Genomic DNA, 17,614 nt, shown 5'->3' with positions numbered 1-17,614 from the left:
ATTTGTAGGGTCCAGATTTTGCAGCTCTTTCAGTACATCAGCTATCTGGATTTGGGTGAAGGAGAAATGGGGAGGCTTGGGCGCGTTGCTGTGGGGGGTGCAGGGCAGTTGACCGGAGTAGCGGTAGCCAGGTGGAATGCACGGCCAGCCAAAGCTTATTGAAATTCTCAATTATCTTGGATTTATCGGTGGTGACAGTTTTTCCTAGCCTCAGTGCAGTGGGCAGCTGGGAGGAGGTGCTATTATTCTCCATGGATTTACAGTGTCCCAGAACTTTTTTGAGTTTGTGCTACAGGATGCAAACTTCTGTTTGAAGAAGCTAGCCTTAGCTTTCCTAACTGCTTGTGTATATTGGTTCCTAACATCCCTGAAAAGTTGCATATCACGGGGGCTATTTGATGCTAATGCAGTACGCAACAGGATGTTTTAGTGCTGGTCAAGGGCAGTCAGGTCTGGAGTGAACCAAGGGCTATATCTTTTCCTGGTTCTACATTTTTTTGAATGGGGCATGCTTATTTAAGATGGTGAGGAAGGCACTTTTAAAGAATAACCAGGCATCCTCTACTGACAGGATGAGGTCAATATCCTTCCAGGATACCCGGGCCAGGTCAATTAGAAAGGCCTGCTCGCTGAAGTGTTTTCGGGAGCGTTTGACAGTGATGAGGGGTGGTCGTTTGACCGCAGACCCATTACGGATGCAGGCAACGAGGCAGTGATCGCTGAGATCTTGGTTGAAGACAGCAGAGGTGTATTTGGAGGGCAAGTTGGTTAGGATGATATCTATGAGGGTGCCCGTGTTGACGGATTTGGGGTTGTACCTGGTAGGTTCATTGATAATTTGTGTGAGATTGAGGGCATCAAGCTTAGATTGTAGGATGGCTGGGGTGTTAAGCATGTACCAGTTTAGGTCTCCTAGCAGCACGAGCTCTGAAGATAGATGGGGGGCAATCAATTCACATATGGTGTCCAGGGCACAGCTGGGGGCAGAGGGTGGTCTATAGCAAGCAGCAACAGTGAGAGATTTGTTTCTGGAAAGGTGGATTTTTAGAAGTAGACGTTTGAATTGTTTGGGTACAGACCTGGATAGTATGACAGAACTCTGCAGACTATATCTGTAGTAGATTGCCACTCCGCCCCCTTTGGCAGTTCTATCTTGTCGGAAAATGTTATAGTTAGGGATGGAAATTTCAGGGTTTTTGGTGGTCTTCCTAAACCAGGATTCAGACACGGCTAGGACATCTGGGTTGGCAGAGTGTGCTAAGGCAGTGAATAAAACAAATTTGGGGAGGAGGCTTCTAATGTTAACATGCATGAAACCAAGGCTTTTACGGTTACAGAAGTCAACAAATGAGAGCACCTGGGGAATGGGAGTGGAGCTAGGCATTGCTGGGCCTCGATTAACCTCTACATCACCAGAGGAACAGAGGAGGAGTAGGATAAGGGTACGGCTAAAGGCTATAAGAACTGGTCGTCTAGTACATTCAGAACAGAGAGTAAAAGGAGCAGGTTTCTGTGTGTGATATAATAGATTCAAGGCATAATGTATAGACAAAGGTATGGTGGGATGTGAATACAGTGGAGGTAAACCTAGGCATAGAGTGATGATGAAATTGTCTCTAGAAACATCATTTAAACCAGGTGATGTCACCACATGTGTGAGAGGTGGAACTGAAGGGTTAGCTAAGGCATATTGAGCAGGGCTAGAGGCTCTACAGTGAAATAAGACAATATTCACTAACCAGAACAGCAATGGACAAGGCATATTGACATTAGGGAGAGGCATGCGTAGCCGAGTGATCATAGGGGTCCAGTGAATAGTTAAGCTGGCTGGAGACATGGCGATTCAGACAGCTAGCGGGCCGGGGCTAGCAGCTAGCAGAAGGGTCTTAGAGGTACGTCGCGAAGGAAGAAGTCTGTTGTAGCCTCCTCGTGCAGAGCCGCCTCGTGCGGTTCCGTCGGCAGACCAACCGTGATGGATTAGTAGGGTTCTGTGTAGTAAAGGTGCCCAAATGAAGTTGGTCCCCCCGTTGCTGCTATAACAACACTCTTCTGGGAAGGCTTTCCACTAGATGTTTGAATATTGCTGCATTGACTTATTCCATTCAGCCACAAGAGCATTAGTGAGGTTGGGCACTGATGTTGGGCGCTTAGGCCTGGCTCGCAGTCGGCGTTCCAATTAATCCCAAAGGTGTTCGATGGGGTTGAGGTTAGGGCTCTGTGCAGGCCAGTCAAGTTCTTCCACACCGATCTAGACAAACCATTTCTGTATTGACCTCGCTTCGTGCACAAGGGCATTGTCATGCTGAAACAGGAAAGGGCCTTCCCCAAACTGTTGCGACAAAGTTGGAACCACAGAATCATTTAAAATGTAATTGTATGCTGTAGTGTTAAGATTTCCCTTCATTGGGAATAAGGGGCCTAGCCCGAACCATTAAAAACAGCCCCAGACCATTATTCCTCCTACACCAAACTTTACAGTTGGCACTATGCATTGGGGCAGGTAGCATTTTCCCGGTATCCTCCAAACCCAGATTCGTCCGACTGCCAGATGAGGAAGCGTGATTCATCACTTCAGAGAACGCGTTGCCACTGCTCCAGAGTCCAATGGCGGCAAGCTTTACACCATTCCAGACGACGCTTGGCATTGCGCATGATGATCTTAGGCTTGTGTGTGGCTGCTCGGACAAACCCGTTAAGCTCCCGACAAGCAGTTCTTGTGCTGACGTTGCTTCCAGAGGCAGTTTGGAACTCATTCGTGAGTGTTGCAACTGAGGACAGATGATTTTTACGCACTACGCACTTCAGCACTTGGCTGTCCCGTTCTGTGTGCTTGTGTGGCCTACCACTTCGCGGCTGAGCCATTTGTGCTCCTAGACATTGCCACTTCACAATAACATCACTTCCAGTTATCCGGGGCAGCTCTAACAGGGTAGAAATTTTACTAACTGACTTGTTGGAAAGGTGGCATCCTATGTCACTGAGCTATTCAGTAAGTCCATTCGATTGCCAATGTTTGTCTATGGAGATTGCATGGCTGTGTGCTCGATTGTATACACCTGTCAGCAACAGGTGTGGCTGAAATAGCCAAATAGACTAATTTGAAGGAGTCAACACATACTTGTATGTACTGTATATAGTGTATCTATAGTGTATCTACCTATGCATCTTTGTGGAAACAGGGAAAGTATTGCTGGTACATAAGACTCTTGCTGCAGATGTTGACAAACACAATCATGGAAATTGTCTGTTTTGTTGTGGCAGAAAAAAGGCTAATATCAGAAAATTGTCCGAATCAGATCAGTGAAAGTAAGTTACTGTAGTTACTAGTTACAAGCCTTGTATGACTCATACACAATTCCACTGTTGACGTAAACAGGTATGGTAAACGATAGGAAAACACCTGATTGTGTGAAAGTCTAATTACTTCAATTATGATCTTTCATTTGGAGAAGTGTCCCAGTGTCGCTGGAGTTCAATAAATCAGAGTAATGAAAGACCCATGTGGTTCTCTGTCCTGGAAAGGGCAGCTAAGAGATCAATTATCTGGTGTACTGAGAGCAAAAAGGCCATCTGATATATACGCAGTCAAATGCAGTGTCCTGAAAGATGATGGCATTTGGGGCATCCGTTAAACATTTAATTCAATTTGCATGGCTTTACTCACGTTAAGAAACTATCTAGATTAGAATAAGAATGCATCTGTATATGTGAGAAAGAGTAAACATAATCAGAAAATCCCAATCAACAGCCATGTTTGACACATAGCAAACAGATACAGTGGTAACCTTGGGCATCTTATTTTCTTGTTTGTATACTCTACATATATGAATGATTTTTTTCTCCATACCCTCCAATCAATTAGTGGAAAAAATAAGTCACAAAAATAGCTACTTGTCACCACAGCTGGCAGGCCATTTAGGGACAGTGATAGAACAGTCAACTGGACATTGACATTTTGTATAGCAGGCAGCTAAAGAGTGCAGCCCCAGGATAGAGGTGCACAGAGGGAGCTGACACAACTGTGGCCAGACACTGATGGAAGGGGCAGACGCACACTGAGGGGGAGGCTAATTGGAAAAAACACTGATGTTTTGGGTCTGCAGGAGAAAAACAATGGCAACCCTTTTAAATGACAGCAAAATGCTTTTATTGCACAGAACGCCTGTTTCATGTGGTCACATATTGTATTCGGCATCACTAATCGGCATAAAAAAATGTAGATTGGCATCACTAATCACTATTGAAAGATATGTAGGCTTACCACCTAAATTTGAGCCTCTAAAACTTACCCAGAAAACCTCTCTTCATGACGCATTATATTTCTTGTCCCTTCTCATTTCACAGGAATATTCTGTGCACCACTGATTATTTCAACCAGGAAATGGAGCCTATGAAACCAATTTCACAGTCAGACTGTGGAGAAACTGTACTATCCAGACATTTTAATTGAACATGTTACATATCCTGAGTGGTGCAGTGGTCTAAGGCACTGCATCTCAGTGCAAGAGGCGTCACTACAGTACCTTGTTCAAATCCAGGCTGTAACACATCTGGCTGTGATTGGGAGTCCCATTGGCCCCGCATCGTCCAGGTCTGGCCATCATTCATTGTAAGAATTTGATCTTAACTGACTTGCCTAGTTAAATAACAATCACAATTATGAATTGAAATGCCCCTAATAGGTAGGTGGGTGCTACACTTTCGGTGGTGGATCTGTTCCAGCCTACCTACAGAGGTGCCTGATGAAGAGCTCTGGGCCTGCCTAGCAGACTGTTTCTCCCTTCCTGGCTGTACCATCGACCTCAAGCTACTCCGTCACTGAACTGTAGAAGACCTTACTTTTCAGATAAGCCTACACATTGAATGCAATTTTGTTATTGGAAAATACCAGTATTATAAGCATGAATCATTAAATCACCATTAAGTGTGCATAAATACTGGCTGTTTTCAGCTTTATGTTGTCTTCTAAATTCCTTAATCTTTCCAGATAGTGAGCCAGGTTTTTAGAGCTACACTATGGCACCATCTAATGGCTGAATGGCTTAGTTTCACTAGTTGTTACAGCTTTTGAAGCAAGTGGCAAACAAGCTATGACAGTGATGTCATTTTCCAGGAAGTAGCTTTGTAGTTTCTGAACTTTTGTAGGCTTTTGGAAGAGTCTTCAATGGACTAACACATAGCACAATGGTCTTCAGCACAATAACTTAAAAGTATCTGTCAGAAGTAAACTAACACACAAATATTGTATACATATATTTTTAAAATGGTTGCGTTTTCACAAATTAAGATATAATTGTCAAGCCCCTTGAAAAGAAAATCTGGGAACTGACCCTGGAAGTATGATTTAACTTTCATACCCTTATTGGCATTGTAACATGTGTTCTTCTTGATAAATTCTGAAAGAAAGTTGGTGCGTATTACAAGGTTTCTGGTAGTATGTGGCTTTGAAAAATAAAAGATCAGTTCTTAAATCCCAAGAGACATTTATTTAAACAATAAATATTTACATATCTCACATTTAAAATATCTACAAATATACGACGAGGACAAGGACATTTCATTAAGAACAATACAACTCTAGGAAAAATTCCTCTGTATCCAGCGGGATGTTCTTTTTTTGGGCTTGCAGTACGATTGTCGCTTTCTGACAACATTGTCAGACAACTGGAATCACTTGATTGCCTCAATACAGTCTACTCTTAATGCAGAGTATTCCAATAGCCAAGATACCTTTGGTCTTCGGCGGAGGCGTAGTGGGCTAAAAGGGCTATGAATAAAACAAATATTCCATAAAAATTATGTTAGTTTTAAAAGGTGAGCGATTATGTCTTATCCCAGGCTGCGTTCATCTCACAGGCGCCTGACGTTCCTCTTGCTGCGAGCGCTGCCAATGAGGATGGGGGTGGCTGTGGAGCTGCTAGGCCGCCATGTCAGCCGGGTGAAGCAGGTTGAGGAGCCGTGGAAGGGGCACTGGCACTGGGTGCAGAAGTCAAAGGCACAACTAAAGCGGGTACAGGTGGCCCTCATTGCGTCTGCATTGTGCTTGGCTGGAGAGCCGCAGCGCTTACAGGGCTTCAGCGACTCGTGCTGCTTCAGCGAACTGGCAGCCTAGAGAACACAACCAAACAATGTATAAGGCTACAGAGTATAACTCACAATATGTATCATTGGTAACATGAACATATTGTAAATTTCTTTTTTGGAACTGATTGGAAGGTGACCAACCCAATAAGTACACACACACACTGAGCACCATCATGTCCTCTGAACCTTCATATGCAAAGTGAATAGAGGAACCCTCACCTCTTGGTATTCTCTGAAGCGAGATTGGTGGGAGCAGTATGGCGCCTGCGTGCATGCTCTCTGGGAGAGCATCCTCTTGGTAGACTTCTGGATAGGGATTGAAGCTACTCTCTGCATACAGGACATTACAACCCTGGACAGGGTGGTGTCTCTCGTCAAAAAACCCACATTCTCCAGTCCTACGGGGATTCTTGAGTACTATAACAAAAAAGGACATTGCTATTTAGCATACAATACTCATGCAGTGGATTACCCTATGGTTAGGAAATTAAGATTGAAGTACTGCAAAGGGCCTCTAAATAAATGTAAATATCAAACATATCAGCAAAGTTGGGAGCCCCTGCAAGCTTAAAAAACTAAACCGTCAATGTGAATTGAAAGCATTGATACCTGATATTAGAGGTTGACCGATTAATCGGAATGGCTGATTAATTAGGGCCGACTTCAAGTTGTCATAACAGTCGGTAATCTGCCTTTTTGGACACCGATTATGGCCGATTACATTGCACTCCACGAGGAGACTGCGTGGCAGGCTGACTACCTGTTACGTGAGTGCAGCAAGGAGCCACAGTAAGGTGCTAGCTAGCATTAAACACATCTTATAAAAAACAAACAACCTTAACATAATCACTAGCTAACTACACATGGTTGATGATATTACTAGTTTATCTAGCTTGTCCTGCGTTGCATATAATCGATGCGGTGCCTGTTAATTTGTCATTGAATCACAGCCTACTTTGCCAAACAGGTGATTTAACAAGGGCATTCGCGAAAAAAAAGCACTTTCGTTGCACCAATGTGTACCTAACGATAAACATCAACGTCTTTCTTAAAATCAATACACAAGTATATATTTTTAAACCTGCGGATTTAGTTCATTTTGCCTGCTACCATGAATTTCTTTTAACTAGGGAAATTGTGTCACTTCTCTTGCGTTCCGTGCAAGCAGTCAGGGTATATGCAGCAGTTTGGGCCGCTTGGCTCGTTGCGAACTGTGTGAAGACCAGTTCTTTCTAACAAAGACCGTAATTAATTTGCCTGAATTTTACATAATCATGACATAGTTTGTGCAATGTAACAGCAATATTTAGACTTAGGGATGCCACCCGTTAGATAAAATACGGAATGGTTCCGTATTTCACTGAAAGAATAAACGTTTTGTTAAGTCTATGATTTGATAGAGCAGTCTGACTGAGCGGTGGTAGGCAGCAGCAGGCTCGTAAGCATTCATTCAAACAGCAGTTTCCTGCGTTTGCCAGCAGCTCTTCGCTGTGATTCAAGCATTGCACTGTTTATGACTTCAAGCCTATCAACTCCCGAGAGTAGGCTGGCAATACTAAACATCCAATAGTCAAAGGTATATGAAATACAAATGGTAGAGAGAAATAGTCCTATAATAACTACAACCTAAAACTTCTTACCTGGGAACATTGAAGACTCATGTTAATAAAAGGAACCACCAGCTTTCGTATGTTCTGAGCAAGGAACTTAAACCGTAGCTTTTTTTACATGGCACATATTTCACTTTTACTTTCTCCAACACTTTGTTTATTGCATTATTTAAACCAAATTGAACATGTTTCATTATTTATTTGAAACTAAATTGATTTTATTGATATATTATATTAAGTTAAAATAAGTGTTCATTCAGTGTTGTTGCAATTGCCATTATTACAAATATATATAAAAATCTGTTTTTTTGGGGTCCTCCAATAATCTGTATTGGCGTTGAAAAATCAATTGTTCGACCTGTACCTGATATACATGACATCCATTTAAAATGTTAGCACTTACCTGTAGTCTCTGTTCAGCTTGGTCACATTTACGGAGTGCAGACTTGTCTTGGCAGATTATTTTTCTCCAGCTCTTGCTCACTTTTCTACAGCTGAAGAAAACAAAAACAACCATGAATATATGACAAGAGTACAAAACCATTTTCACATTGAAAAACCTCTATATAAAATCATAAGAGCAGTAAAGGTCAAATGTTTACCTTATCAAGTCAACATCAAGAAGACACAGGATCCTGGTTAGGATGTGCTTCATGTCCCTCTCCAGCAGAGCTTTTAAAACATCCATACACTCAAGGCCCATGTTCCCACCAATAACCCTTTCAAGGCCAGAGTCCTCTGCTAGCCAGCTAATGACAGTCCAGTCATAGCTCTGGGTCCTCTTGAAGCTATTGGTGAGTTCTTGGCAGATGGCATGTTGAAACTTCAGTATGGGGAGTTGAGAGGCAGAGTGCTTAGCCTTGTGACAATCAGCAACTGGAGTACATGGGGAGAATATCTCCAGTCCTAGAGACTCCCCTTGTTCCTTAACATGATAAAAGTCCTCCATCTGGCTGTTCTGTAAAGACAGGTAACCGCTGTCCTCGAATGCTTCACAGCCTAGGTTCACCTCGTCAAGGATACGGTCATATTGGTTGTTCTCCTTATTGTGAACACCTTGCACATCATCGTTGAGGCAAATGTTGGCAGAGGTGAGACCTGGAGAGAGTTGTGTGACTACTAATTGGATGCATCCCATGAGTGGTGAGGTTGAGAGGCCTGACTCCTTGTATGTGACACGTTTCTCCATGTCGCATGCAAACCGGAGTTCATTGTTGTTGGACTGACACTTCATTTTTCATTGACTTCAAACTGTATCCCTGAGCCAGAAGAGAAGTCATTAGTCAGTTCCATCTCACAATCAAAACGCGCCAAACTGGCTAGCTACAGTACATAAGTTTCAAACCAGTGTATTGCCCCACTCAGTTACTCGATATAGCTAAATTCTAAAACAAAACATTAACGTTAAACCAATTTACCATACACTTAGTTATCAAGAAGTTGCTAACTAGCTGCAATATCTCCATAGTGCGCCTTCCTTTTCCCCCCAAAATTTACTTTGTAGCATAGCTAGGTAGCCAACTAATTTGGCATTACGGTCTTTGATATCACAATAGCTAACTAACTAATGTTACATGCATAGTAATGTGGTACAAAATAAGCATTTAACGTACCATAACGTATTAAATCATTTTAATAGTTATAGTCGTTTCCACCATCACGTTAGCTATATTCATTGGATAGCCAATGGCATTAGTAATGCTAACTAGTCTAAATTTGAGCAGCTAACTTAAGTGGATTTAAAACAAAAATCTGTAACTATAACGACGTCAAAAATATACGTGTAGTTATCCAACTATTGCAAATCGTACAACTGCCTAGTTAAGTTACCTACACAGTTAACTAACGTTAGATAACTACAGTGACATAGCTAGGCCAGGTATGGCTAGTTACCGCTAGTTAGCTAGTTAGTCGAGCAGCTAACTAGCTATGTAGACAAGTTGGCAAGCGAGTAGCGTTAGCTAGCTAATATTGTAACAAAACTAGGGTCATCATGGCTAGAAGGATGTGCTTTCTCAAATAAACTTCAAAAGTTTTGCGTAACTAGCCTGAATCAAATGAGTAATAGCTATTAGCCTAGCAAACAATTTAACAACACAGTTGTTGATTGAGGTAAGAAAAATATTGCATACCTTTAAGGTAACTTCACCTATTTCTGGTCTGCCACCGACATTAGCAGCTAGACTGGGTTCGGAAACTTTCTTGATGCTTGAATGAGGAAAATATGGAAAAAGCGCCAGTTCGCTGCACCTTTGAAATCCGTATCCAAAATGTCACAAACCAATGAGGGAAGTTACCTTTAAACCGGGGAACCAATGGGAGAACAGAAAAGCGCAAACGGAAGTCTAACGTCAGAGCTTAAACCGCATAAGCCCCACTACATTTTTTTCGACCATTTCAAACATGTACCAGTTATCTTTCTTTGCAAATACAATAGAAATACACCGAGGTAGAGGTGATTCGTTAAAATATTGGTGCAATGTTTTTTATTTTTTGTTAGAAATACACTATCGGTCAAAGGTTTTAGAACACCTACTCATGCTACATTGTAGAATAACAGTGAAGACATCAAAACAATTAAATAACACATATGGAATCATGAAGTAATCAAAAAAGTATACAGAAGATATCCCTATTTGGTAAAAGACAAAGTCCAAGAATAGCTCAAATTAACAAAGAGAAACGACAGTCCATCATTACTTTAAGACGTGAAGGTCAGTCAATCTGGAACTTTTAAAGTTTGTGCAGTCGCAAAAACCATCAAACGCTATGATGAAACTGGCTCTCATGAGGACCGCCACAGGAATGGAAGACCCAGAGATACCTCTCATTCTGCAAATGAACCTCTTCACAACATTACTGAGATAAAACATGTTTTTTTATATACAGTACAGGTCAAATGTTTGGACACACCTACTCATTCAAGGGCCCAGCAGAAGACCCCGAGTTACTTCTGCTGCAGAGGATAAGTTCATTAGAGTTACCAGCCTCAGAAATTGCAGCCCAAATAAATGCTTCACGGTGTTCAAGTAACAGAGAAGACTGTTTGAATCAGGCCTTTATGGTCGAATTACTGCAAAATAAAACACTACTAAGGGACACCAATAAGAAGAAGAGACTTGCTTTGGGCGAAGAAACATGGGAGCATTCGCGCAAAACTGAAAGCGCGAACCACCGCATTTAACCAGGGAAAGAAGACTGGGAATATGGAAGAATACGAACAGTGTATTTATTTACTCCGCAAAGCAATCAAGCAGGCTAAATGTCAGTATAGGGACAAAGTTGAGTCCCAGTTCAAAGGCTCAGACACAAGACGTATGTGGCAGGGTCTACAGACAATCACGGATTATAAAGGGAAAACCATCCACGTCGCAGACACCAACGTCTTGCTTCCGGACAGGCTAAACACCTTCTTCGCTCGCTTTGAGGATAATACAGTGCCACCGATGCAACCCGCTATCAAGGTCTGTGGGCTCCCCTATTCCGTGGTTGATGTAAGTAAGACATTTAAGCGTGTTAACCCTCGCAAGGCTGCCGGACCAGACGGTATCCCTAGCCGTGTCCTCAGAGCATGTGCAGACCAGCTGGCTGGTGTGTTCACAGATATATTAAATCTCTCCCTATCCCAGTCTGTTGTCCACACATTCTTCAAGATGGCCACCATTGTCCCTATACCTAAGAAGGAAAATGTAACTGAACTAAATGACTATCGCCCCGTAGCACTCACCTCCGTCATCATGAAGTGCTTTGAGAGACTAGTCAAGGAGACTAGTCAAGCTCCACCTTACCTGCCACCCTACACCCTCTTCAATTTGCTTACTGCCCCACTAGATCCAAAGATGATGCAATCGCCACCACACTGCACACTGCCCTGTCCCATCTGAACAAGAGGCATACAGTAAAAGAATGTTGTTAATTTTTTGTATTTTTTTGTTGTTGTTATTTTCACCCCTTTTTTCTCCCCAATTTCATGGTATCCAATTGGTAGTAGTTACAATCTTGACTCATCACTGGAACTTCCGTACGGACTCGCGAGAGGCGAAGGTCGAGAGCCATGCGTCCTCCCATCCAACCAGGAAGCCATGCTCACCAATGTATCGGAGGAAACACCGTGCACCTGGCGACCATTTCAGCGTGCACTGCGCCCCGGCCCGCCACAGGAGTTGCTAAGGCATGGCAAAACCCTCCCTAACCCGGACGACTCTGGTCGCCGTCCCATGGGCGCCGTCCCATGGGCCTTCCAGTTGCGGCCGGCTGCAACAGAGCCTGGACTCAAACCCAGAATCTCTAGTGGCACAGCTAGCACTGCGATGCAGTGCCTTAGACCACTACGCCACACGGGAGGCCCGAATGCTGTTCATTGACTATAGCTCAGCATTCAACACCATAGTACCCTCCAAGCTCATCATCAAGCTCGAGGCCCTGGGCCTGAACCCCGTCCCGTGCAACTAGGTCCTGGACTTCCTGACGGGTCGCCCCCATATGGGGAAGGTAGGAAACAACACCTCTTCGCTGATCCTCAACACTGGGGCTCCACAAGGGTGTGTGCTTAGCCCCCTGAGGGCTCTGGGAGTGTGGTCCCAGGAAAATAACTTCTCACTCAACGTCAACAAAACTAAGGAGATGATCGTGGACTTCAGGAAACAGCAGAGGGAGCACCCCCCTATCCACATCGATGGGACCGCAGTGGAGAAGGTGGAAAGCTTCAAGTTCCTTGGCGTACACATCACTGACAAACTGAGATGGTCCACCCACACAGGCAGTGTGGTGAAGAAGGCACAACAGCGCCTCTTCAACCTCAGGAGGCTACATTTTTTAAACTTAAAACCTAAAACCCTCACTAACATTTACAGATGCACAATTGAGAGCATCCTGTCAGGCTGTATCACCACCTGGTACGGCAACTGCACCGCCCACATCCGCAAAGCTCTCCAGAGGGTGGTGCGGTCTGCCCAACGCATTACCGGGGGCAATTTCCCACCCTCCTGGACACCTACAGCACCCGATGCCAAAGGAAGGCCAAAGTGATAATCAAGGTCATCAACCACCCGAGCCACTGCATGTTCCCCCCTCATTATTGAGAAGGCGATGTCAGTACAGTTGCATCAAAGCTGGGACCGATAGAATTAAAAACAGCTTCTATCTCAAGACCATCAGATTGCTAAACAGCCATCACTAGCACATCAGGGGCAGCTGCCTATAGACATAGATTTGGAATCACTGGCCACTTTTAGAAATGGATCACTAGCCACTGTAATAATGTTAAGTATCTAGCATTGCTCATCTCATATGTAGTATAAACTGCACTCCACAATATTCTGCAGTATCTTAGTCACTTATTTATTTTATTTATTGAGTTTTTTTAATTTTTAATTTTTACAGGGACAGTTCACATGAATCAACGTTTCAGTAAAAGTGCCGGTTTTAGCCAGCCGGCTAATTTTCAACAAAAGTCCCTGGGCAGGTTATTAAAAACAATTACAATATAGACAATAGCAACATAGAACAAGCAAGACATAGCAACATAGGACAAGCAAGACATAGCATACAGACAGAGCAACATAGGACAAAAAGCAGCAAGTCAAAATTCATAAAAGCAACAATGTGTTTCCACACCTCACAAGCTACAGACAACATGGAGAGCGGCAACATACAGCTAGGGACCATGTTCACAGATCTGATTGACCTTTAGCCATGTCTTCAAGCATTTTGTGAAAGTGTGATATGTGGTGCAGTTATGTGTGTCTGATGGCAGTGTATTCCAGACATGGGAAGCTCTCACAGAGAATGCAGATTTACTAAAGGTGCTTTTCCTTAGGGGAACTATACAGTCACCTCTCATGGCAGACCTTGTGGATCTGCTGCCATATGTCTGGGTTTTCTGTTTAACAAAAATATTGAGTGGAGGGGGAGCCAGGCCATTAAGGATCTTGAATACAAGACATGCGTCGGTGTATTGCACAAGATTTTCCCAACTCAAGAGCTCATGCTTTCTAAGGATGTGACAATGATGATGGCTATTGGGCTTCCTATCAAGCACTTTGAGAGCCTGTTTGTAGACAGACTGAATAGGTTTTAATGTTGTACAGCAAGCTTGGGCCCAACTAGTCAGGCAGTATGTTAAGTGGGGGAGTATCATAGATTTGAAGTACAGTTTTGCTACCTCTGTAGTCAAACAATTTCGTATAAATCGGAAATTAGCTAACTTTTAAATTGTGTTTACATATTGCATCACCCATTTCATATGTATATACTGTATTGTATTCTATCATACACCACTGACTGTTAAACAGCCATCTCCAGCAAATCAGAGGCTGCTGCCTATAGACATATAGTTGAAGTCAGAAGTTTACATACACTTAGGTTGGAGTCATTAAAACTTGTTTTTTCAACCACTCCACAAATTTCTTGTTAACAAACTATCGTTTTGGCAAGTCTGTTAGGACATCTACTTTGTGCATGACACAAGTAATTTTTCCAACAATTGTTTACAGACAGATTATTTCACTTTTTATTATTCACTGTATCAATTCCAGTGGGTCAGAATTTTACATATACTGAGCTGACTGTGACTTTAAACAGCTTGGAAAATTCCATAAAATTATGGATCGGCCATACACGTTCTCTAAGTGCATTTTGACAGCTTGTATAAAAGCCACACTAAACAATGGTTCAACATATGACGTTCTGAAGCTTTTTGGATAGTTTGTAGCTGCAGTTGTGTCGAGTATAACGTAAGGTGACCAGATTTCTGAAATTAAAACTGGGGACATTTCCAGTTCGGCAGTCAATATATCATTAAAATATCCAATGTTATTATCTATGAAATAAAAAAGGGGGACAATTCCAGTTTAATGTATTTAGTCTAATAGGCACATTGTGATAGACAGAGAAAACAACTATATTACAGAAACACTACAGACAAGACAGAACTGTCCGATCTGAACAGCCATTCAGTGGTCCTGGTAGAATGAGAGCAGAAGAAAACATGAGCAAAACTGAAAAAACAGACAATAGTATATGTGAAATACTTAACATAATAAAGAAATAAGAAGATGATGTGATTGGTATAAGTATATTATGTAGTTACCAATCTAATCTATATATTTCTCAGAAGAATGTATCTTCTTCAGGATTGCTCTGTCTTTGGCCAGCTTCTCCATGAACTCCTGGCAAGGGAGGTTGAAGTTTGTCTTCACAATAAGCATGGCCTTGATGGTAGGAACAGTGAACCCATTTCTTGCTGCTGTCCATATATCATTCATTTGGGAGAACACTCTCTCGACTGTTAAGCACATGACCTCCAGGTAAGCACATGACAACAGACACTAATCTAGCCAGGTTAGTGTGTGGGATGTCGTTCTCTTTGAAGTGGGTAACCACCATGCTCCATCTCTGACTAAGCGGTGTCTCCACCGTGCTCCATCTCTGACTAAGCGGTGTCTCAGACGTTTTCCATTCTTCAAGCGATCCCCCCCTTTAGGAACTCTTGCAGGCCAGTAACCTCATCAAACAATGCATCCTCATTGATGGTCACATTGGGGAATTTTTCCTGCAGTGTGCCTGCTGCCTTCTGGATCTCTTCACGCTGAGATTGCCTTTTTAAAAGGAGACCATGTAAATATTTTAGATGATCTGTGTGCTTTCCCCATGCTTGCAAGTAGTTCACAGCCGTAGTGAAGAATGATTGGGATGTTTTGAGAAAGCTCTCTTTAGACATTGCTCCATTTCCCTCTAGCTCTCTCAGAAGTCCTCTGACCAAAACTGGAATGAAGTTGTCATCACATCTTGCAGTCAATTTTGCCTCAATGTTTCTCAGAATTGCAGCTGACTCCACAGCACAGCGGTCCTGGCATTCAAGCATCTTGATCATGTCACTGAATATGGTCAAGTTTCCATGGACAAAGGCCAGACAAAGTTCAGTCAGTGGATCTTCGAACATTGCTCACAGGACAACAGGGCATTTGTCTTCAGAAAGAAAAAACGATTTCAAATACCTTTTCAGCACTCTTTCTAGAGCAGGGAGCATGGACAGCCAGCGAACATTGCTGTGTCCTAAAATGTTATGGTACTCCTGGCCAACAAACTCACAAAGTCTTTCTACTCTGACGGTGAAAATGTCCAAATATCTTTGTGAGCAGGTACCCAACATCAAGGGGGATTATATCCAAAGCTGTTCTGGCTGTGTTATGAATGATGTGGGCAGGACAACCTAAGCTGTTCTGGCTGTGTTATGAATGATGTGGGCAGGACAACCTAAGCCAATAACCTCCCGCTGCAGAGCATTTTTAACTTTGGTATGGACATTGACCCTCCCCAGCCTATTCAGTCCTCCAAAGTTGGTATTTGTGTTGTTGGCAGAGAATGCCACGACTTTGTTTTGCAGTTTACATTTTTGGATGACCACCAGGACCTTAGCTGCAATCTCCTCTGCTGTTTCTCCTTTCAATTCAACAAAATCATGCAGTTTTGTTTCCACAGATGTGTTGCCACCATATATCTTACAATATCTGACTACTACTGGCAGCAGCGTTACATGTCCATGATTGGACGCATCAATGGATAGGGACACAAATTCAACCTGGTCTAGGTCCTGTGTTACCAAAATATTTGCCCATGGTGCTAACACGTTACTCACTATGGCTTCACATTTTGTCCTAGCACATGTAAACTTTGGTTCATAAAGCTTTCATGTCAGTTGTGCTGTGCAGTCCATAGATCAGTAACTATGATTGTGTCGCATAGTGTGGTATGCAAAGACACCCTCCTGCACAGCTAAATCATATTCTTCTTGGGAAGGCTCTACCTTCTTGAAGAATGTGGTGACAGAGGGCATACCAACACGGCCAATCATATAGGCTTTATGCTTTTTCGTCTGTTGATGTTCTGCCACTGCCGTTCTTCCCCCGCTGCCAATTGAAAAAGAGGAATTACAAAGGGTGCAGTTAACCATTCTATCGTCTTGACCTGAGCGTATAAATGGAAATTCTATCATCATGTTGTCATTAAAATGGCATTTCCGTTTCTTGGAAAGAGCCATTGCACTTCCTCTGTCTGCTCTTCTTCACTCTCCTAACTCTCTTAACTTTTTCTTCTCCTCCTCTTTTCTTCACTCGTCTTCCTGCTCTTTCTTCATTTCCTTCTCTTTACCTTTCCACCTCACTCTTCCACACTATTCTCGCTTCCCTCCATTAATTTTTCCTTCTCCTTCTCCAATCTTTAATAATAAATAGTACATTATTAGATAAAATACTTGGGTTAACAGATTCCCATTAGCTAGCATAACCTACTTAAAACCTTATAAAGCAGAGTATCTATCTATATAATAAATTGTGACATCATTACCTAGTATCTCAAACGAGTGTAACTTTGTTTGTTTGTGGTGATGTGGGTTAACTTGACACTTGCTAGCTTCTGGCCGAGTTTTCCACAGCAGTTTTCTCTAAAACTATCGCGAGCAAGTAGTTAGTAGAAGAAGAGTGAATGAAGCTGATATAGCGAGCAGCCCCTTCTGCTGGACGAAACAAGCACAACGCGACTGAGACGTCAAACCGGTAGGCTCTGCTGCCCTGTCTTGCCACGTATAATACGGGGACATTTCCGGGGACTGCTCCAGCCCACCAAAAACGGGGACGTCTGGTCACCCAACCATAACGACTATTTTCCATTCACATTTATGTCCGGATGTTCACCTATCCGAGCTAGCTAGCTAGCCATCACCAAAGACAGAGCGTTGTTTTTATTATAATTTTTCATGCTCAAGGGCACTGACATGTTGCTTTTCGCACGCACATGCGTAGTTTGTTTATGTTCAACTCAGTGTTGTTGTTTTTGTCGCACTGCTTTGCTTTATCTTGGCCAGGTCGCAGTTGTAAATGAGAACTTGTTCTCAACTGGCCTACCTGGTTAACTAAAGGTAA

The 17,614-nt window shown here is 42.8% G+C and overlaps 1 protein-coding gene and 1 long non-coding RNA gene across 2 annotated transcripts; both read right to left on the bottom strand.

Moving 5' to 3' along the window:
• Window positions 1–5,466: 5,466 nt before the first annotated feature.
• On the bottom strand, window positions 5,467–9,980 carry LOC109899783 (F-box only protein 5-like). Its single transcript, XM_020495308.2, has 5 exons — window positions 9,827–9,980; window positions 8,297–8,953; window positions 8,098–8,188; window positions 6,304–6,501; window positions 5,467–6,108 (listed from the first exon to the last, which is right to left on the bottom strand). Exons 2-5 carry the CDS (start codon window positions 8,926–8,928, stop codon window positions 5,851–5,853), a joined length of 1,179 nt encoding a protein of 392 aa, XP_020350897.1. The 5' UTR covers window positions 8,929–8,953; window positions 9,827–9,980; the 3' UTR covers window positions 5,467–5,850.
• Window positions 9,981–14,517: 4,537 nt separating this feature from the next.
• LOC109899786 (uncharacterized) lies at window positions 14,518–17,318 on the bottom strand. The gene is made up of 2 exons (XR_002256516.2): window positions 17,040–17,318; window positions 14,518–16,603 (listed from the first exon to the last, which is right to left on the bottom strand). It is a non-coding gene; the product is annotated as an uncharacterized LOC109899786 (long non-coding RNA).
• Window positions 17,319–17,614: the final 296 nt, after the last annotated feature.

The sequence above is a fragment of the Oncorhynchus kisutch genome, linkage group LG11 (genome assembly GCF_002021735.2).
Source record: "Oncorhynchus kisutch isolate 150728-3 linkage group LG11, Okis_V2, whole genome shotgun sequence".
In the NCBI taxonomy this organism is placed as follows: Eukaryota; Metazoa; Chordata; class Actinopteri; order Salmoniformes; family Salmonidae; genus Oncorhynchus; species Oncorhynchus kisutch.
Note: the sequence above shows the minus strand (reverse complement) of the source record. Positions and strands in the feature narration are given on the sequence as shown.